Raw genomic sequence first — 21,613 nt, forward strand, 5'->3', positions numbered from 1 at the left:
GTTCAGCGATACCCTGCCCCTCCCCCCCCCCCTTCCACGAAGCCTTTCTTGCAACCCGACGAACGTTTCTCTGTTGTGCACGTCGACATTGTCGGCCCGCTACCCCCATGCCAAGGCTATCGCTATCTTCTGACATGTGTCGAACGCTAGGAGAATGCCAGCAAACTTTAGAGCAGGAAAAAATCGAGAGGCAGACATAAACAAAGAGACAGGAAGGTGGCTGGACTAACAACTGAACTTTATTCATGAAAACAACGTCCCCCAAGTCCGTACTGAACATGCGCAGGCACAACAAAACAAAAACACGGTCAACACCTTATCTATACACGTCTACAATTATCAAGAAATAAAAGCTCTTTCTTGGTTAGGAACACAGATGGGGCGCTTACACACTTCTCGGGGCCAAGTTTATAGATGCGATAGGCTTCAATCAGTTCTCTGTCTTGCTGAGTCTTCGCCTTCGCCAAGATCGAAACGTCATTGAAGATAGGATCACAACCGCACTCCTTACAATGCAGCGGAAGATTACCTCCTGTGCCTGTGGGTATTAGATTTGCATGCTCACGCATGCGATCATTGACACAGCGACCGGTTTGTCCTATATAATCTCTACCACATGTCAAAGGGATATTGTACACTACACATGTGTCGCACGCGCGGTGCTTCACAACATGCTTGGTATTGCACGTTATCTTTCGCGAACTGTGCTGTGAGACCCTACTGCAAAGTTTAGCAAGCTTACAAGGTGCAGAACAAACCAAACTGATGTCTGCCTCTCGATTTTTTCCTGCTCTAAAGTTTGCTGGCATTCTCCTAGCATAACCATGTACCAACTAGCCCAACAAGCCACTCTCATGTGTCGAACGCTTTACCCGCTGGCCCGAAGCGACACCTATCCCCGAAATGTCTGCAGCTACTGTCGCCGCAGCTTTTGTTTCCATTTGGGTATCCCGATTTGGCTGTCCAACGAAAGTTGTCACTGATCGAGGCCGGCAATTAGAATCATCGCTTTTCATGGAGCTTCAACATCTCGGAACAGCACGCTTGTGAACTGCCTCCTACCGCCCTCAAACAAATGGCCTCGTCGAGATTTCATCGCCATCTCAAGGCAGCACTCACAGCGCACGGCTGCCCCAACAAGTGGGTTGACAGATTTCTACTCACATTTCTCGGAATTCAAACTGCCTTTAAAGAGGATCCTCCTGCGCTACTGCGGAGCTTGTTTACGGCACCTCGCTTCGCCCGCCAGCCGACTTCATCGAAGAAAACACCCTCACCTCCTCTCTAACAGCAAGCGAGTACGTCGACCAGCTTCGCGATGTGTTCCGAAACCTTCGTCCCAAACCCCTTGCAGTGTACATCACTTGCGGATTTGCAGACAGCCACTCAAGTTTTTGTACGTTACGGCCCTGGGCGCAGCTCGCTTCAGCCCCACTACTTCTGTTAGGAATGGCCGTACGGGGGTGGAAACGTGCCAGCTTTCAGCCCGCTGCGCGTGTTCCAACCCCCCCAGACGAGGCGCCTTCTGAGAACTACGGATGACAGGCGGCCACGTGGCGCGCGGGCAGCTCTGGAATGTGGTGCGCCGCCGCGCCACCCGGGACGGCGCAAAGTTCTACGAGGCCCTCGGTCGACGACACCGCGGGCTATACCGAGAGTTCTACAAAGCTCTCGAACGCGTTAGCCTTTGTGTGTGTAGGCTCGAACGCGTTAGCCTTTGTGTGTGAGTGGTTTTAGAAGGGGAAAAAAGAAGAGATAAGTACAGCGCTGTTACTGCCTCTCGTGCGAGGGCACCTCCACGGCGCTGTACGGGTGAGGGGAAAGGGACAAAAAGAGTAGAGAAAAAAAAAATAGAGTAACGAGTGATAGATAGCCCAGCGGTAAGGGTTCGTCAGGAAGGCGCGGCGGCTACAGCCGCTCGTACAGATCGGCACCGTCCAAAAATTCAAGCAGCGCCACGAAGGCGCGTCCGGTCAAAGACGAGTGCGCCACCGGGAACAGGAGCGCCTCGGTGTTGTCGCACGGCAGTCCGAGGCGGCGGTAAGCGCTCGTGAGCGCGTCGCGCTGAGCAGAGTACGCAGGGCACCGTAACAGCACGTGCTCCAAGTCCTCCACATCGGCGCACTTGAGGCAAAGAGGGCTCCCCGTACCTTGGATGCGGTGTGTCCTTGCCGCGGTGCGGTAGCAGCCGATGCGGAGGCGAAGCAGCAGCGCCCGGTCTCGTCGGTGAAGGCCCGTACGTGGCAGCAACTTTGGCGGCTTGCCACTGGCGACGCGGGCGTCCGGGTGTCTCGCTCGTAGCATGCCGGCCACGGTGTGACGGGCGACGTCAAAGGGAGTCACCACGAGCGACCGGGGCACTGGCGCAGTGTGTGCGGCCTTCGCGAGCCGGTCCGCTTCCTCGTTCCCGTGTATGCCGATGTGGGCAGGCACCCACTGCAGAACGAGGTCGCATCCCTGCTCGCAAACGCCACGCATCTTGTGTAGGAGGCGCTGAATCAGCGGGGGTCCCTGGTCGGCTCTGGACAGCATGTGTAGTGCCGCGCGGGAGTCCGTCAGGATGGCCGCCGCAGGGATGCGCCGCTGGTATATGAGCTCGGCCGCCAAGTCGATGGCCGCCAGCTCCGCGTGCGTAGATGAGACCGCGTTCAAAACGCGGCACTGACTGTGCGCGGGGATCTCAGGAGCTACGCACGCGGCAGCAGCAGCACCGTCCCGCAAGACGGAGCCGTCGGTGAAGACGAGCACCCGGCCGGCCAGCTGCTCGCTGATGGCTGCAGCCGTCTCTTGTTGCAAGGCGCAGAGCGCTGTATTGCGCTTGCCTCGAACGCCAGGGATGGTCGTGCGGACGAGCAGACGACGCTCTCGATGCGGGGCCGGAGCAAGCCACGCACACGTGGCGCCACCCCGTACCAGGCTGGCGAACTGGGCGGCGCGGCGACCCATGCCGGAGCTCGGGAGAGAGTGCAGCCGGCTGATCAGCTGCTGGCCGTGCCGCGAGCGATGTAGGCGCTCCACGTGGTTGAGGGCGCGCCCCTCGGCACGGAGATAGATGGGTGTCTCCCCCGCCTCGGCGAGAGTGGCGCCGCTCTGTGAAGATCGCGGGAGGCACAGGAACTGGCGGATGACGGCTCGGTGATCCGCGTCCATCACCTTCCATTGCGTTGGCTGCAGGTCCGCCAGCGGTAGAGCGTACAAGATCCGCGCTGAGGCCACGGAATTGTAGAGGCGTAGTGCGAGAGACGGCGAGCAGCCCTGGCCACGAGCGAGCAGGGATCGCGCAGCGCCCGCCACCTGCGCGGCACCTTTCCGCAGGGCAGCTACTGCAGCACACAAGTTCAGCCGTCGGTCGATGACAAGGCCAAGGTAGCGAACCCGCTTCTCCCACGGAAGTAGCACTCCATGGAGGGTGAAGCGCGGCGTGCGGTACTGCCCATCGTGCTTTGGGTGCACGATGAGCGCCTTGGTCTTGGCTGCCGAGAGGGTGAGGCCGATGCCGCTGATGTAAGCATCGACCCCGTCCAGCGCGCGCTGCACACAAGCACGCACCGCATAGCCGACGCTGGTGGGGCCGATCGCGAACAACGCGATGTCGTCCGCGTACACTGCGACGCGAACCTCGTGCGCCGGGAACTGGGGAATGTAGTCGGGGATGCGTGCCAGCGCGAGGTTGAACAGGAATGGGCTAAGCACGCTGCCCTGCGGCACTCCTGTCACAACCGCACGCGGCCGACTGAGCGCTCCTCCAACGCGCACCCGCATCGTCCGGCCGCCAAGGAAAGCTGCGATGTAGCCGCGCATTCGTCCGCACACTCCGAGCGCATCGAGAGCGTCCATGATGGTGGCGTGTGGCAGACGGTCGAAGGCGCTCTCGACGTCGAGGAGAACGAGGTAGCCTGCCTCGCCTCGACGCTTCGCTGTCTCCAGCGTGGCGATCACGTCGGCAAGGCAGTCTGCTGTGGCCCGGAGTCGTCGGAAGCCGCTCTGCTCCGCCGCAAAGGTGTCGAGCGCCGCCGTGATCCACTCAAGCCGCCGCAGCGCCATGGCCTCGAGCACCTTGCCGGCAGCGGAGGTGAGCGAGACGGGCCGGTACGAGGCAGGATTGCTGGCTGCCTTGCCAGCCTTGAGCAGCGGGACGACTACCGCCTCGTTCCACTCGACCGGGATGCTGCCGGTCCGCCAGACGTGGTTGTAGGCGTCGAGCAGCAGCAGGAGCTGGTCACCATCCAGGTTCCTAAGCATCTGATATGTGACGCCATCGGAACCTGGTACTGAGCGGCGCTTCCTCGATGTGAGCACTGTGCGAAGCTCACCGATAGTAAAGTCAGCCTCGCACAGCGCCCTGATGTCCTCGAGGATCCCGGCCGATGGGAAGTATCGCTCCGGGGCATGCAGCTCGCGCCTTGGGTGCGGTTGCGGCTGCAGCACGTGCGGCGCCGGTGGACGGACGGTGGGCGGCGGGCAGAACGTCTCAGCGAGGAGCTCGGCCAGCTGACCGTTCGTGATGCCGCGCGCCACGGCGATGGAGAGGGCGGGGCAGCGTGGAAGGCGGGGCCGCAAAGAGATTCTAGAGAGAAGGGGAAATTGAAAGGTGGGGATTAAGTGCAGCGCAGTAACTGTCTCTCCGCGGAGGACACCTCAACCGCACTGCACAAGGGGAAAAGGGGAATTAAAAGATAGGTGAGAGAGAAAGAAAGATAAAAGCGCGGCGGCGGCAGCCGCAGCGGTAAGGCCGTGGGTGGGGCACGTTTACAGGCGGCTTCGAAGCGCCGCGTCCTCGGCGAATGCCAAGAGCGCGCGGAAAAGGCGCCTGTGTTGTGAGATGCACCCCGAGGGATGCAGCAAGTCGTCGAGCGTAGCACACGGTAGGTTTAGCGCACGATACACTTGCGCAAGAGCAGATCGGGCGGGCGAGAGAGCAGGACACTCACACAGCAAGTGTTCCAGCGTCTCGGTCGCGCCGCAGTCCTCGCAGAGGGGAGAGGGGGCTCGTAGCAGACGATGCTTCCTCTCGGCGGGCCACACGGAGCGGGTCCGTAAGGCGAGGAGGAAGGCGCGCTCGCCTCTAGTGAAGCCGGCCTCCGGGAGATGGCGTGGCGGGCGTCCCCGCGCAACCCGGTCGTCGGGGTGGCGTAGGGCGAGCTGTCGGCGGATCCGGTGGCGCGCGGCGTCGAACGAGCTGACCCGCCGTGTGATCGGCGTGTTGACATCGTGTGCGCGTCGCGCGAGCTTGTCAACGGCCTCGTTACCGGCGACGCCAACGTGCGACGGCACCCACTGCAGCCGTAGGTCCAGTCCCCGCTGCTGCAAGGCGTGCAGTCTGCACGCAACACGCTGAGCGAGCAGCGGGGCGCGTTCCTCCAGTAGCAGCTGCTGCAGTGCGGGCCTTGAGTCGGTTAGAATCGCCGCTCGAGTGATGTGCGGCGATTGCTCAAGCGCGTCAGCAGCCAGGTGCAGTCCCACGAGCTCAGCAGTGGTGGAAGTGGCTCGGCAGGGCAGGCGGCACTGGCTTTCGATGGTGAGGCTCGGGGCGAAGCAGGCAGCAGCCGCGGAGCCGTCCTCGAGTACCGAGCCATCCGTGTACAGGTGCGCTCTCCCTGCCAGGTCATCCTCTATCCTCGCTGCAGCCTCCTGTACGATGGCGCAGAGAGGCGTGCGGTGCTTGGAGCGGACGCCTGGCAGTTCGAGACACACGTCCAGGGGCACGGCGAGACTCGGTGGCGGCCAGTCTGGTGGTGGAGCCGGCGGGTCAGCCACAATCGCCTCGAACAGCTCGAGCATCTTGCCCATACGGGATGCTGGGAGCTGCCGTAGTAGCGAGACGATGGGGCTCGCGTCTGGGGTGCTGGAGAGGCGCTCGATGTGGCCGAGCGCGCGGAGATCGGCCGTCAATGAGGGAGGCCATGCGCCGGTTTCCGCAAGGGTCTCCGCCACTCGTGATGCTCGCGGCAAACCATGACACATGCGTAGCACTCTGCGGTGATCACCATCGATTTTGCGCCACTGTGAATCGCGCACACTGCACAGTGGCAACGCGTAAAACACCCGCGAGAGCGCCAGCGCACGGTACATGTTGGCCGCAAACGATGGAGGGCTGCCGTCTCCGCGCGCGAGCAGCCGGCGTGTCGCGCACTCCACACGTAGCATTTCGGCTCGCAGGCGCCGCACAGCCGGAACCCAAGTGAGGCGGTGGTCGATAGTGAGGCCGAGGTATCGCACCGTCGGCTGCCAACTCAGTGGCACACCATCAACGAGCACGCGGCCGGTGTAGCGTCGCGTGGCAGCGTGAGGGTGCACCATGAACGCCTCACTCTTGGTCGACGACAGCTGCAGTCCGATCGCTCGTAGGAAGCCGGCGACGGAGTCGAGAGCCTCCTGCAGCTCGCGACGCATCTCGGCCATGGCATTCCTCGGTCCCCGCACGTAGAGGGCGACGTCGTCCGCGTAGACAAGAGCACGCACAGGGAAGCGACCACCTTTCGGTATGCACTCAATGATGGGAGCGAGGGTGAGGTTAAACAGAAAAGGGCTCAACACACTACCCTGAGGCACACCGGTGGTCACTGGTCGTGGCGAGCTGGTTGCGCGGCCCACGCGGACGGCGAATGTCCTGTCGGCGAGGAAAGCCTTGATGTAGGCAAGCAGGTTGCCGACCACGCCGAGAGCCTCAACAGCCGAGATGATCGGTTCGTGCGGGAGCGCATCGAAGGCGCTACGCACGTCGAGGAGAAGGAGGAAGGCAGCTTCTCCATCGCGCCTGGCCTGCTCGAGCGTGCCGACAACAGCAGCGATGCAGTCGCCAGTCGACCGGTGTGCTCGGAAGCCGCACTGCTCGGGTGGGAGGGCACCGCGGGCCCGCGCGATCCACTGCAACCTCGAGAGCGCCATCGTCTCCATGGTCTTTCCCGGCACCGAAGTCAGCGAGACGGGCCGGTAGGAGGCGAGCTCGCGTGCAGGCTTGCCGCGTTTCAGCACCGGCACGACGACAGCACAGCGCCAGGGTTCCGGCAGGCAGCCCTCGCGGAACACGGCGTTGTAGGCGGACAGGAGATGCCGGCGGTGGTCGTCGTCCAGGTTTCGGAGCATTTGGTGTGTGACACCATCTGCTCCGGGGGCGCTGCGGCGCCTCCTGCGGCACAGGACGCGCTGCTGCTCGTGAAAGGTGAAGTCGTCGCTGCACAGGCTGTCAATCGCCCGCGCGGTATGCGCGCGACATTCCCCTCTCACGAACACAGCCGTGTAGAGCGCCCGCAATGCAACCGCAGGGACGCCGGGTGGAGTGGAGACCGCGATGGCAGCGAACGAGTCGGCGAGGAGCTCCGCGAGCGCCATCTCGGTGATGCCGCGCGCAACAGCGATGGCGAGCACCGGCCAGCGAGGAGTCTTCGGATTCACCAGCGCGCGCATGATGCGCCAGCCTCGGTGCTGGTTGCGCGGGTCAGCGAGCGACGAGCAGAGTCGTGCCCAACTTCGGCGGCGCAGCCGCTTCGCATGTCGTCGGCACACCGCGTCGAGTCTGTTATACACCGTCCAGTCAGACGCGTCTCCCGAGTGTATGGCACGGCGCTCAGCGCGGCGGCGGGCGGCGCGAAGGTTCAGTAGTTTGATGTCCGGTGTGGGAGAACCGGCAGGGACCACCGCACGCGTCGACGCTCGTCTCGCACACTCCGCGACGTGCTCGAAGAAATCAGTGTCACGCGACCACTCGCGGCACAAATCGCGGTACACCGACCACCGCACCACCACACACGTACGGGTGACACCGCGGCTGGGAGAGGTGGGAGCCAGGGTGATTGGGTAGTGATCCGATCCGGCAGTGTCGGGAGCGCGCTGCCACACGTATGAGCAGCGCTCCGAGACAAGTGCCAGATCGATCGCTGATGATACCCCACTGCGGCGCACGAACGTGGGCTTCCCGTCGTTTATAACGTACAGGCCCAGTGAAGACGCGGCACCGAAGAGGGCCCTTCCCCGCTGATCGGACGTAGCACTTCCCCAGCCGCGGTGGTGAGCATTAAAGTCACCGCACACAACACAGTCCGCCGTGAGAGATGCGGTCAGGCGCGCGAGAAATGCGGAGTCGCGCTGGTGGCGGCGGCCGACGCTATCGGGGCGGATGTATACGGACGCGACGGAAGTGTCGGTGCCCTGTACGCGCACAGTCGCGGCCACGCACTCCACCACAGAGCTGCACAGATGCGTCGTGTCTATAAGTACGTGCGGGAGAGCGGCGCGAATGTACAACGCGACGCGTGGGCGCTCGCACGGGTGGCTGCTGTCACAACAGGGTGCCGATGTGCATTCTGCCAAGGCGCACTCAGTCGCACTGCTGTAGCCGATGTAGCCCGGTAGTGAAACCTCCTCTGCACGCACATACGTTTCCTGAAAGGCGAGGATATCGTAGTCGTGCAGAGGCAGTTGGGCGACCAGCTCGGCGTGTCGGCACAGCAGGTGGTTGCAATTCCATTGTAGGATGCGCGGCCGACCCTTAGCAGTGCGACTGGCCATGATGGTGTGGCGGCTGCTGGGAAGCCACTGCCTGCAGGCAGATGGCTCGGAGCGGGTGGTCAGCTGGCAGCATGGTGCTCACTGCTTGCATGGTGAGCAGCAGGTTTGCTACCAGCTGATCCACTGTAGTCTGGCCAGGGGGGGCAGGATTCTGTGTCTCCTGGCGGCGGGGGGCTCGAGGGGCTGGTACTGGACGCTTGGGAGCGGGACTGGGGCCCTTCAGAGCGCTCGCATACGACCGCGCCGAGGTTGATGGTTGCTGCTCCTCCCGGACCGCTGCCCTGACGGCACGCCTCGACAGTGCTGCTGTGGATGAGGCCATAATGGTTGCCACCTGTCGTTCCTGTTGCCATTTCGGGCAGGCGGGAGTGTCGGCCCTGTGGGGGCCGCCACAGTTCCTGCAGCGAACCGTCTGGCAGGAGGCGCCCTTCTCATGACTCCCGCCGCAGGAAATACAGTCGGACGGCCAGCTGCAGGATTCCAGCACGTGCCCGAAGCGGCCGCACTGGCGGCACTGCACCGGGCGGGGCCTGGCCGGCCTCACCCTGAAGCCAAGCTTGTAAAGGCTCAGGCGTTCTGGGGGAACCGGTCCCGCGAACCGGATGGTCACGGTGCTCCCGTCGCGCGTCGCCGACAGCACAGGAACGCTCGACACGATGGCTCCCAGCAGGTCAGCATCCTCTGGTAGCCCGTCCACCCCGTGCAGGTATCCGGTGCTCTGGCCGCGTACGGCCGGCAGTCTAGCAGTCACCGAGATTCCACGGAGCTCGGTAATCGCCAGCAGCTCCTCCTGGCACTCTCGGGTGGTGGTGTCCGCGGCCACGATGTTGCGCCTGTGGTTGACGCGCACCGCAGCAACACCAGCCCGCGATGAGAGGGTCGCCGCGAGTTCGAGGCGCGGAGCTCCCTTGAAGGCTCCGCCGGGCGCCGAGGGGCGGAAAAGCACCGTACCGATGACCGCAGGGTCCACGGGGATCGCCGCAGTCTCGAGTGCCCGGGCACGCCGCCGATCGCTCTTCGACCGCACCAAGGTGAAGTCGTCTGCGTTCAGCTCGCGGGCAGGTGGCGTCGTACTCTGCAGTGCCGCCACAGGGATGTTGGGAGTGGCCGGTGAGTGCAGCGAGTCGCCCGCAGGAACAGCTGGCGAAGGTGTTACAGCAGCAGGTGCTTTCCTGTGCTTGCGCTGCTGGTTCTTCCCCTTGGGCTTCGGCCGCGAGGCAGGCTGGCGTGGCGGGCCCTTGAGAAATTGCGCCGCCGGGTGCTCGCGGTTCTGCCGTGAGGCATCAGCTTCGTCCGCCAGCTCCATAGCGTCGGTGGCGCTTTCGTTCCCAGCTGGCTCGCTAGCAGACGACGCTGCCGGACGCGCGCCGCCGTCCGGAGCAGACGACGCTCCGAGGGAGTAAAGCCCCTCAATTTTCCAAAAGTAGCGCCATTCTTAGATCTTTCCGCCGCCCCGCTCACCCAGGCGCTTCCTCCTCCACTCCTCCTGTCGCCCCAGCCTCCTCCGCCCCCCATTGGCCAATCTGTGTCACGTGAAAGCAGGCCCGCGCTTTTGTATATTTTTTTCTTTCCGGCACAGAGCAGGCGCCGCGCTTTTGTATATCTTTTCTTTCCAGCGCGCTGCGACCCCCACTTTTGGGCCTGCGCGACGGAAGTACGACAGGCGGTTTGAAGGAGCGCGGTAGTTTTATACAATGGGTTAGGGCCGAGTGCTTAATTGTGATGCCGTGCTGCTGCGCCTACGGTTGCCACAACAGACTCAGTGACGGCAAAAAGCTTTTTGCTTTACCATCCGCCGGGCGCAACGCAAAACGAAAAAAAGTGTGGATTCACAAGATCGGGCGTGCTGACTTCGAGCAAGTGGCAAAGAACGCGCGGCTTTGTGAAGTAAGTGCCACGGCTCCTTCAACCTCTTCTTTTGACGCCCGTGTCAAAACGGGCCCGTGTCCAGTGCATTGGGGTCGCGTTAAAGAACCCCAGCTGGAAAAAAATTAATCCGGAGCCCCCATTATGGCGTGCCTTATGAGATCGGGGTGTTGGGATGTAAAACCCAAGAATCAACTTTTTTTCTGTCTTGTGTGCCTTGACTGTTCCAGTTAACGCAACACTGCTTCCTTGTGAAAACTTACAACTCAAAAGAATACAGACGCACGTAGTATACAGAGATAAAATTAGAAATTCAACAAAAGTGTTGCTGTTGCCAATGAGGGGAGGGGGATAATTATTTTCTGAACCTCTTTCCAGTTGTCCCATCAAGTTCCTTCTTTTTTTTCTATCAAATTCTAACCATTTGCACTGTAATAAATAAATAACGACTTCATATGCTGGTACGTTGTTCAAATTATCTATACCGCCTATGTGTGAAAACGTTGCTCATGGCCACCCCAACCTGTGCATGAGCTACGTACATCTGTAAAAGGCGCGGAACAGAAACGGCCCTGCTGCCAGGCATTGCTGACCGCAGACAGTCGGAATCTCTCACGCGCCGTCGAACAAAAGCATTCTGCAGGCACGTAAATTAACCTACGAAACCACGTGCACATACTTTCACGCTGTCAAAACCTGAAACTCTGGTAATTACTCGCGTGTCTGAGCACACCGCGTGCTTGTGTCGTGTTTCAGCAACACGAACTTTCAACGTGCGCGCGCATTACGCCTTAAATACGCCTTGAATAATGGTGCTTTTCTCTATTTCTTCCGCAAATCCGACACGACATTCTTAAGGCCAGTTACCGACTGACAAAGCAAGATCTAGATTGAAAAAACTGCTCCGCAGGACTCGAACGAACTTTTCCGCGGATTTCCTCCCGTAGCGTGTTAGCCGTCGTCTGCTACGGCAGGCCCACCGCCGGCGGCGCCACCATCGAGGCCGCACCGAGCGGAGGAGGAGGGAAGTGAATGGCGCTACTTTGGGAGATTGAGGGGCTTTACGAGGGAGGAGTCGGGCGCGCCCTCGCGTGGAGGGGGCTCGAAGGACGCGGCGGCCAGCTTGGCGGGGTGCCGAGAGATGGCGCTCGAGCTTTCCGCAGGTGGTGTGGTCCGCTCGCTTCCCGCTGGCTCGGGCGCGGCTCCGTCTTGCGCGTCCTGAAGGGAGTGGGTGCTGGGTGTTTCCCCGGGTTGTCGGGAGATGGCGCTGCCGCGGTCTTCGTCCGCTGGCGGCTCTCCCGAGGAGGGGGGAGCGCACGGCTGCTGTTTGCGTGGCGCGGCTGTTTCGTCATCGCTCTCATTCTCTCGGGCGCGTTTTCGGGAGATGGACTGATCCATTTCCTCGTCGTCCGAGAGGGGGAGCGGGACCTCCACGTGTGTTTCCTGCACGCAGGGGTCGTTCTCGGCTGGCGCCGTGGTTGCTGCTGCGGCTGCCGGTGCGGTCGTTGGTACGGTGGAGACTTCAGGGGTCGCCAGCGTAGGTACTCGTACAAGCAGCCACTCGCCCAGCATGCGAGTGGCGCGGCGCTCGAGGTCCTCCCTTGCACGGAGCTCCTCGAGGGTCGCGGGGCCGAGTGTCACACGGCTCAAGCTGGCATGACGTCGATGGCGGACACGTGGCGGCGGCTCGCCGGGTGGCCGGAAATCCATGTTGAGCTGCCGGGGCCTCTTCTCGCGTGCGGGAAGGAGACCGAGAGCAGCTAAAGCGCGACAACGTGTTCTTATGCGGGCGCAAGCATGCACGACGCAGAAACACGTGGGGGCAATGAGGCGAAGTCGATCGAGCGAGGAGAAGCGTGACCTACCGGCGGATCGCCCCCAGGATTCGCCACGGGCTCGATCGCACGCTCGCCCGTTCCAGCGACGAGCAGAGGCTGGACCAGCTGGCGTTGCGGCGCTGCTTCGCGTGGCGACGGCATACCGCGTCCAGCCGGTTGTACACAGTCCAATGTTCGCGCTGGCCCGAGCGCAGTGCTAGCCTCTCGGCTCTGCGACGCGCAGCGCGGAGGATCAGCTGCTTGATGTCGGGAACGGGCGTCCCGGCCGGCACGACACAGCGAGTCGACGCGGCACGCGCGCACTGCGCGATGTGTTGGAAAAACCCGCTGCACTCCGAGACTGGCACTGTAGCACACAGTTCCCGGAATCGCGGTCAATTCACAACATTGTACGCACGCGTCGGCAGGTGGGCGGCACGGCGGGGCTCGAGGTGGATGGGGTAGTGGTCGGACCCTCGCATGTCGGGGCTGCGGCGCCAGATGTAATGGCAGCGTTCCGACACTAGCGAGAGATCCAACACACTTCCCTCGCAGCCACGACGGGCGAAAGTGATAACACCCGTGTTGGCTATCAGTAGACCCGCCTGCTGGATGGCGTCAAGTAGGTCCCGGCCACTGCTGTCGGTGTGGCTCGAACCCCACGCAGTGTTGTGCGAGTTGAAGTCACCGCACATCACGAGGTCGCCGCGCACACGCTGTGACAGCCGGACGACCATCTCCTTGTCCCAGCGGCCGCCGCAGCACGCGTAAACACTCGCGACGCACGTGTCGGTTGTTCCGATTCGCACGGTCACCGCCACGCACTCGACGCCCGTGCACGGCAAATCGTCCACACTCACCACGGCTTGAGGGAGCCCAGCGCGTACGTAAAGTGACGCGCGAGATCGCCCAGCCGGATGAGTGGAATCGGTACACGGAATGGCCGTGCATGACGCCTGTTCGCAGCCAGCAGCACTGTGGTAGCTGACGAAGCCAGGCAGATTGAGCTCTCCCGGGCGGACGTGGGTTTCTTGCAAAGCAAGCACGTCACATCCGTCCGAAAGAGCCCCATCCGCCAGCTCTGGATGTCGGCGGCGCATCGAACGAACATTCCATTGAACAATGCGCGGCCGTTGCCCCACTGGTGTACTAGCCATGCTGGATCAGGGCGTCATGCATTTCCAGTGCTGCCACACACATGTGGCGCGCTGGGGAGTCGGCAGGTACCGATTCCAAAAGTGCACGCAATGCCGACGCGAGTGTCGTTATGACGAGGTCACGTGCATCGGGTGTCGTCGTGCTGCGGGGTTGGGCGGAGCTGCTCTCGGCGGCTGGCTGCGGCGCTGTGTTGCCGGCCAGCACGTCACGGAATGATCGGCCCGGCTGAACCAACGGCGATGATCGTGGCTCGGGGGCGCGCTGTGCTGTGGTGGTGGTGGCCGGCTGCTGATTCCGCTCGGCAGGGGCATTGCTCCTCGCGAGAACCAGGGCCGCTATTTTGTAGCGATGCCTTATGCCTTATTCTATGCTATTCTTATCATCCACCACACACGGCCTCCTGATCCCGTTGATAATGTGGGCAGACCGTCGCTCTGACCACTCGCCAAGCGCGAAAAGCCTGAAAAAGCATAGAATCGGAAAAGGCATCGCTACAAAATACCGGCCCAGGGCTTGTTTGCGCGTGATGCGCGGAACGGTTCTCGCGAGTATGCTCGCCACCCGCCGCTCGAGCTGCCAGTTGGGGCAGCGTGGCTCTGTCGACTCGTGCGGGCCTCGGCAGTTGATGCATCGGGTCCGCTTTGAAGTACAGGCGGTCGTCGCGTGCGACCCCGCGCATTGGAGACAGCGCGGGTCGCGAGAACAGGTCGCTGTGGCGTGCCCGAAGAGGCCGCATCGACCGCACTGCAACGGCCGCGGCAGCTGCGGACGTACGCTGCGGCGCTGCTTGAAGAGGTGAACCTCTTCCGGCACGTCTCTGCCTGCGAAGCGTAGTGTTGCGACATCGCCGCTTCGGGTGACGGCGAGTACGGGCACCCGGCTCTCGATACCCTCAAGGATGGAAGGCCCATCGATCGCCGGGTCCACGTTGAAGAGCGTGCCCGTGCAAGAGTCGGCGATGAGTGCCTTCGCCTTGACGGGCACGTCGCAAATCACCCGGACGGCGAGCAGTGCAGACAGGTCCGTGCCAGGCAGCGCGTCGACTGCCACGACGTTCCGTCGCAGGTTCGGACGGACTCGATGCGTCCCCGAAACGCCGGCCAGGAATGCGGCAATTGCATCGCGTGATGCCGCAAGGAAATGTGCCTTCCTCGCGAGCGGTCTGTACAGAACGGTTTCCCGTCCTTCAGGGGCTGGTGCGATGTGTGGTACCGCAGCAGGAGAGCTTGAACGTGCGCCCTTGCGCCGGCTGTTTTTTTTCCTACACGGCTGCTTCGCGCCGGGGAGGAGAGGGTCCGCGGGTGGAGGCGGGGCATCGCCTTGCGTGTGCGCCGTGACGTCGCGGGGTGGCGCATGCGCCGTGGGGACGCTCCCGGGAGCATCGCTCTCCGCCGCGTGCGTGCTCGCCTCTGCCTCGGCGGGGGCGCCTTCCGGTTCCGGGGGCTCGTGCGGCGTACGATTAGGCACAGCTTCCTCAGTTGGTTCAGCAGTAGCGGGGGCGCCGACCCTTTCTTCTTGGGCGCTGGGCGACGGGGAACGGCTGCTCGCCGAGTCCGTGGCCAGTGTCAGCTGGCTGTCCTCGCTGCTGCTCTCGCTGGTTGACGAGTAGGAGCAGGAAGGCGGGCAACTGCTAGAGCGGCGCGAGCTGGCGGTCTCGTCGTCGCTCTCGCTGCCGGTGTTGTCTCCGCCGTCGTCGTCGTTGTGCGGGGCAGCACGGCCGCGTCGGCGACGCTGTGTTGCCACTGGGGCAGTGTCCCTGCAGGTTCCCGAACGTAGGAACCTCGGGGATGGGGCTGCAGCCTCGACAGGCTGCTCCTCGTTCTCGGCGGTGGCGCAAAACTGCCGTCTCGCTTCCGCGAGAAGCAGTTTGAGCGCCGGCGAGTGCGCTGAGGTGGGGCCGCGTGGCCCCTGCACTGGGTTGTCGGAGTCGGACATCCTCAGTGCAGTGGAAAGGAGCGCTCGACGATGGTACCTCCGACTGCGTGTGCACCCTTGGGAGCCCTAAAAAGGGCTACGCTCGAGAGCGCGGTCGTAGGTGCAGCACGCGGGCGGCATGGAGGTTGGCTGGTGAGTTCGATCGGAGACGTTCGAACAGGTCCGAGGCGCAGAAGGAACTCCTTAGCCTTTGTGTGTGTGGGCTGTACTGCGGGGCGGCGGCAAGTTTACCATGATTGGACGCACATTCCCGACCATTCGTGCTCCGTCCACGCCGAACGATGACGTCGAACTATGACGTCAAGCGGAGGCTTATAAGCAGCGTTTGCCGACTGCTAGGGGGTGCTCGTGCTCGTGTCGTGCTCGTCGTAAGGAGCTGAGTGCTCGATGTTATGCCAAAATGTAGTAGTGAGCTGTGTGCTCGAATGCTGTTTTGCTGAATGTTAATCTTGCGGGCTCCATATGGGAGTCGCGCTAGACAACCAATGTACCTCATGTTATAAAATGTAAATGCTGCCATTAAATCCTGCGCGCCTAGTCCTGTGGCCCCAAGTTTCTCCGATCGTCCTACAAGTACGACCGCTCCAACTCCGACGAATCCGACAACTGAATGGCAGCGGAGGGATCCGACTACGGCTCCTAGATCGGCCTACGACTCGGGAGACAACAACGGCAGCTGACGGACGTTGGCACATGGTGACCGACCGGCATCCTGATCAAGTTGGAGGCGACTTGGGCGACCACCTCTTGCAACTGACTGGATACGGCGGGGAAGGACTGGTGATATGGTGCTGCTTCAGTGGGTAAGCGTTTGGTTTTGGCTGTAAGATTTACCAGGCTTCAATTTCCCTGTGTTTTTGGATTTGATTCGCTGGGGATCTTTTACTTGTATTTTGATTTGCGTGGGTATCGCAACAAGTATTGTGTGACAGCAGAACCAAAGCTTAAAGTAGCGACCATGGTCCTAATGTGTTTGACGAGAGCTGACCTGTTGTGGTTGTGTGAGGAGATCGAGGTAAACGTAGAGGAGGACTTGACGGAAGCAGAAATTCGTAAGGCAATTCTAGAAAGCAACAATGATTCAAAATTCATAGAACAAATGGGCAAACGAATTCTAAGCAAAAAGCGGGAACAGGAAGCAATTAGCCAGGAACAGGAAGAATTTAAGCAAGAACAGGAAGAAGCTAGGCAGGAACTGAAAAGCATTTCACAGGAAAAAGGCCTAACAGAAGTAAGAAGGCAGTACATTGAGGCATTGAACAAAGAGATTGAAGGTTTCGAGCTGTTAATCGAACAAAGTCAACAGCGGCTTGAACAATCTGTAGGCTGGACGCAGCGAAAGTGGCAGGATGTCGACAGCAGATTTCAGTCGAAAGCCGAGAGTAGTAGTACCTGTGAGAATAGCAACACGTTCATAAGCGAACTCGAAGTGTTAGCAGCTAACGATGCCTTAGTGGCAGCAGAGGCCGTTGAAGGCCAGAGTGAGAGCGACGAGGTGCTGTGCCAACAGAGGACTGTAGAGACAGCTAGGCCAGCTGCGAACAATTTGGCACAGTTACCGCGTGTGTGCGTCGCATCTCATGGTATCAAGGTCGTTAGCAAGGTACAGGGTACTGTTGACTTGACAGACGCGAGCACCCATGTCGAGTCAGATCTGCGTGCAGAAGAGAAGTGCCAGCTGGACGGTGCAGTTGAGAGTAGTTCTCGGGATGGCGAGCTCCGTAGCTCACGAGAGAACAACTGCATTGTCCAGGGATCGGTGCGGCTCTCCGCCAGTCTAGGTAGCCTAGAGAGGGATGATTCAGTTATTAATCATTCGGACTGTGCGCGTCAGACAGCGATCGATACCGACGGGCTGTGTGCCGATGCACAGTGTGCGCTGGGCAATGTAGTAGAGGGCAGTTCGCAAGAGTGCGAGTTGTCTAACTCGAGTAAAGCCTGCTGCATTGTGCCAGAGTCGGTTGAGCTGTCCGCCAGTCGAGGCAGAGATAATGTTGATTTAAATGAAAATCAATCAGACTGTGCGGGTAAGAGACCGATCTGGGCCGACGAGATGTGTAACGGCCAGCACGAGGCACGAGAAGGCGACATGAAAGAGAGTTCGAGGAGAAAGCGCCGCAGAAAGAAGCGCCGAAAAGATCGGAATGCGGTGACTAATGTAGCGAAGCCAAAGACGGCGACAAGCGCGAGAAGGCAGGGCGCGGAGAAAAGAAAGGTGCGGTCGTCACGGACGATGTTGACGCATCGAACAAGTTCGAGCCACCGGTCAAAGGGGGACCGAGAAGCTTGTTCTGCACGGACGTGGACAAAGGGCACGGGGCAGTCAAATTCCTCGTCGTTCCGTCGTTCTCTTCGAAGCTCAGCGTGCAATTCAAAGAAGCGCAAGGTGGCAAGACGAGACCAGGTGGGGAGTAGCGACGCGGTTAGTCGAGGTCCTGTTGAAAGCGGGGCGGGAGGACGCAAATTGGCAGGAGACCGTAACGTCTTGGGGGAGCTGATAGTGAGTCAGCCCTTTTGTTGTTCCTCCGTAGCCAGAGTAGCTTGTAAAGTGCGACCACCACGGGTCCGGCTGAAAGTACGAGTCAGTCGTAAGCAATCGGGAACGGGAAGCCAAGAGATCTTCCACAGAAGTGAAACGTGTTTTGTTTTATTTTGAACATTTGCAAATTTTCGCGATTTGAGACTAGGAGTTCTTTCAATATGTAAGGTTTGAGCTTTGTTTGTGTTTTCGTTTGAGAAGCTCCGTGATTTGAAAGACGCGTTTTATGTAAACCTGTAGTCTCGCGAGATGTTCATTAATAAGTATATAGGCTTTCTTTTTTTGTGTGTATGTGAGTAACCTGAAGGTCAAGGTTATCGTTGAGAGGCCTATCGTAACGTGCGTGAAGGTTTTTGACTGGGTTGCTCGTGTGTGTCGAGGGCAGCCGTATTCTGACTTCTCTAGTACGCGTGCGAAGAGCTAGTTAGTAAAAGACACATTTGCTCAAAGGTTCCTCTGTGTTGCGTAAGTTACGCAAGTGTGGTTGTTTGTTTAAGGAACGTGTCCTGTGTGGATTAAAGGAACAAATGTGAGTCAGCGTGATGAAAACTTTGTAAGATGCAAGCACGAGTTCGGAATAGGGACCTCAAACTTAGCGCGTTTGTGATGACGTACCTGTAGAGTTGGCCAGACGGTTCAGTGGCAGCAGTACATGAGATAAGTACGCCACTGTGATAGGGTAGTAACAGGCTGTTCGCGAAGTTAGGCTGCTGGAGTTATGTTTGAGTATTGGTGTTTGAAAGCGTTCGGTTTAATTCTGCGTAACCCTTTACTCTTGAGCAGCGCGACGGCCGGGTTTGGTCGAACTCAGGAGGAACGTGAACGCTCGCTTTGGTGGCACGAAATTTTGGGGCAAAATTTGGGATTCCCAGTTGAGTGACTTGCATGGAAATTGTGATAGGAGGCCTGGTGGGTTAGCAGCTAATTCCGGGCGTTTGAACGCTGAGCGGTATTGTGTTGCCGGGTCGACTCTTCTGTGCCAGTTGTTGTGAGATGGTTGAAGGCATTCCAAGTACGCAGGGGTTGCAGAGAGCAAAGCCGTCATCTTGCTCGCCAGCCATTCTCTTCCTGCCCAGCGGTTGCCAGCACTGGCCAGGCGAGATTTTCCGGGCCATGGAGGAGCTGTTAGGAATGGCCGTACGGGGGTGGAAACGTGCCAGCTTTCAGCCCGCTGCGCGTGTTCCAACCCCCCCAGACGAGGCGCCTTCTGAGAACTACGGATGACAGGCGGCCACGTGGCGCGCGGGCAGCTCTGGAATGTGGTGCGCCGCCGCGCCACCCGGGACGGCGCAAAGTTCTACGAGGCCCTCGGTCGACGACACCGCGGGCTATACCGAGAGTTCTACAAAGCCCTCGAACGCGTTAGCCTTTGTGTGTGTAGGCTCGAACGCGTTAGCCTTTGTGTGTGTGGGCTGTACTGCGGGGCGGCGGCAAGTTTACCATGATTGGACGCACATTCGCGACCATTCGTGCTCCGTCCACGCCGAACGATGACGTCGAACTATGACTTCAAGCGGAGGCTTATAAGCAGCGTTTGCCGACTGCTAGGGGGTGCTCGTGCTCGTGTCGTGCTCGTCGTAAGGAGCTGAGTGCTCGATGTTATGCCAAAATGTAGTAGTGAGCTGTGTGCTCGAATGCTGTTTTGCTGAATGTTAATCTTGCGGGCTTCAATTGGGAGTCGCGCTAGACAACCAATGTACCTCATGTTATAAAATGTAAATGCTGCCATTAAATCCTGCGCGCCTAGTCCTGTGGCCCCAAGTTTCTCCGATCGTCCTACAAGTACGACCGCTCCAACTCCGACGAATCCGACACCTCGGACCATTCCCCGTTTTAGAACGTTTTCCTTCTAACTTCGTCGTCGACGTAAACAGGACACGAGATACGATCGCGCTTGAGCGACTCAAGCCAGCATTCAACGAGGCACCCGCGCTTAATTATCTCGCCTTCCCGGGACATGCGGAACTCCGCGTTGCAAGTGACCGGTTCGTCACCTCTTCGTCGCGTTCACTGGGCTGCTACTTGTGCATTGTGAGCATCGTTCGTCGCTTCAGCTTCCTCTTTAAGGGGGGAGCAATCTGTAGCGGTGCGGCGATGGAGCTGCGCACCACCCCAGCAGCCATAAACAACTCCGCGGGGCGGCCCGCGGGCTTCCCGTAAGCGGACCTTCGCGTGTGCTGGACCCCAGGCAAACGGGCACATGATCTGACTCACTGTGCCGAACGTCGTGCGCGAGCTTCCTTTTCTGATTAAGCGGACCTTCGCGTGTGCTGGACACCAGGCACACGGACACATGATCTGACTCACTGTGCCGAACGTCGTGTGCGAGCTCCCTTTTCTGATTACTTTGTTTACTGCTTTCCTTTTGCACTAGGTGCGCGTAAAGCCCCTCCATCCACGCGCTTTACGTGCGCGCACCGCACTTGTCTATGCTCCCTTTCCCTCTTTTCTCCCCTCTCTCTCTCTATCTCTCTAAAGCCCTCGCCACATCCGGCGCGCTGCGCCAACACCCTCTAGGAGGTGTTGGCTGCGCGCGCCCGCTCAATTCTCTCTTTTGACAGAATAAACTAGACCTAGTTACCGAAAAGAGGTGTGTCCGTCTCGTTCACCACGGTTCTACAAGGGAGACCTCAGAAGCAATACTTTTACAGTGAAGCTGTTAAGGGTAACAAAAAATTACCGACGATTACGTTACTTCCTAATGCGAAATTTGAGCGCAGCAAATAAGCTGTTTCACCTTTTCGATAGATTGAGGCAAAGAAATCGAGCAACACATGTATGCGCTATCACAGAATTTTTTTTTATTTTTCACACGTATTCCTTTAACAATGACTCCACTAACAGTTCTTGACAGTCATGAAGGAAGCTTTGTGGTCGGAGAAATAGACTGATATATGTTCGACTTGGTACACCAATGCTTGATTCTCAAAGACGTTCACAAAGACGTTGACAACTGGGCCCTTAATGCCATATTGGCCTCCGCCGTGCATCAGTCGTCGCACTTGCATGAATGGGATTCGCGGAGATACGAGTCTTACACTCACCGCATTAAGTTGTGGAAGGTGCGCTGGCCTCGAGGGATATTTGTAACCGTTTGTTGTCGAAATAACAACCAAAACAAGCGCGAACGAGACCGACCCAACAGAACCAAACAGGCGCGGGCGAGAGCTGTGGCGCGAGCAGACGATAGTACGAAACGAGCGGATCGGCTGAGACCAGACACGAGTGCGCATCGAGCCGTAAGGAGGGTCCGCATGACACCAGCATCGCGCGCGCACGTCACCGAAGGGGCCGCTCTCATTGGTCTCCGCCATTCGCGGCTCGCGTCCTTCGTCTCCCACTCCAGCGAAGGGGGGCGGAGCTGGTTACGAGGCCAACGCCGACGACGACGCGAAACCCAGGAACGGACGCCAAAGAGCTGCGCTCTAAAACCCGCTCGGTGCTAACTCCAGAACCCTTCCGCCGCAGTGGGCCGCTGCCTTGCGCAGCCCCAGTCTCGGTGACCAACTCTGGGCCGTCCAGCAGGCCCGCGAGGCGGCGGCGAGGCAACACCTCGACGTCCTCACGTGGGAGACCTAAAGCCACGTCGGCGAAAGGTCTGCAGGACTCTAAATAAAGTTGTTACCAACCAAGCTGTGTATCGTGTCCGTGTGTAGACACAAAAGTCCCATAGGTGGGCCGATCCCAAAAATAGTGAAATACCGGGCCGACCTGCGGCGGCGGTGAAGCAGGTCGGCCCGCTATTCCGGTCGGCCCGGAAGCAGGTTGGGTTGATCCGAAGAGTATACTT

At 59.8% G+C, this 21,613-nt stretch overlaps 3 protein-coding genes across 3 annotated transcripts; all 3 read right to left on the minus strand.

Annotated features, from left to right (window-relative positions):
• Positions 1–216: 216 nt before the first annotated feature.
• LOC139049804 (uncharacterized) lies at positions 217–8,467 on the minus strand. Its single transcript, XM_070525606.1, has 3 exons — positions 8,428–8,467; positions 4,758–8,363; positions 217–4,637 (listed from the first exon to the last, which is right to left on the minus strand). The coding sequence occupies exons 1-3, from the start codon at positions 8,465–8,467 to the stop codon at positions 1,909–1,911; spliced, it is 6,375 nt and encodes a 2,124-aa protein (XP_070381707.1). The 3' UTR covers positions 217–1,908.
• Positions 8,468–8,478: 11 nt separating this feature from the next.
• LOC139049805 (uncharacterized) lies at positions 8,479–9,814 on the minus strand. Its single transcript, XM_070525608.1, has one exon. The coding sequence runs from the start codon at positions 9,812–9,814 to the stop codon at positions 8,489–8,491; it is 1,326 nt and encodes a 441-aa protein (XP_070381709.1). The 3' UTR covers positions 8,479–8,488.
• A 3,526-nt stretch (positions 9,815–13,340) lies between these two features.
• LOC139049806 (uncharacterized protein C6orf132-like) lies at positions 13,341–15,284 on the minus strand. The gene is made up of 2 exons (XM_070525609.1): positions 13,852–15,284; positions 13,341–13,662 (listed from the first exon to the last, which is right to left on the minus strand). The coding sequence occupies exons 1-2, from the start codon at positions 15,282–15,284 to the stop codon at positions 13,341–13,343; spliced, it is 1,755 nt and encodes a 584-aa protein (XP_070381710.1).
• Between the last annotated feature and the right edge of the window lie 6,329 nt (positions 15,285–21,613).

Source organism: Dermacentor albipictus, chromosome 9 (genome assembly GCF_038994185.2).
Source record: "Dermacentor albipictus isolate Rhodes 1998 colony chromosome 9, USDA_Dalb.pri_finalv2, whole genome shotgun sequence".
In the NCBI taxonomy this organism is placed as follows: Eukaryota; Metazoa; Arthropoda; class Arachnida; order Ixodida; family Ixodidae; genus Dermacentor; species Dermacentor albipictus.

Excerpts from the sequence above, each read along its gene's own strand:
- LOC139049804 (XM_070525606.1), bottom strand. The coding sequence starts at position 8,467 with ATGGAATTGCAACCACCTGCTGTGCCGACACGCCGAGCTG. Across the intron at positions 8,364-8,427 it reads TGTGCCGACACGCCGAGCTG|AGGAGGTTTCACTACCGGGC; the intron begins GTCGCCCAACTG and ends ATGTGCGTGCAG. Across the intron at positions 4,638-4,757 it reads GGACGCGGCGCTTCGAAGCC|GTGTCCTCCGCGGAGAGACA; the intron begins GCCTGTAAACGT and ends AGTGCGGTTGAG.
- LOC139049805 (XM_070525608.1), bottom strand. The coding sequence starts at position 9,814 with ATGGAGCTGGCGGACGAAGCTGATGCCTCACGGCAGAACCGCGAGCAC.
- LOC139049806 (XM_070525609.1), bottom strand. The coding sequence starts at position 15,284 with ATGTCCGACTCCGACAACCCAGTGCAGGGGCCACGCGGCCCCACCTCA. Across the intron at positions 13,663-13,851 it reads CGCAAACAAGCCCTGGGCCG|CAATGCCCCTGCCGAGCGGA; the intron begins GTATTTTGTAGC and ends TCTCGCGAGGAG.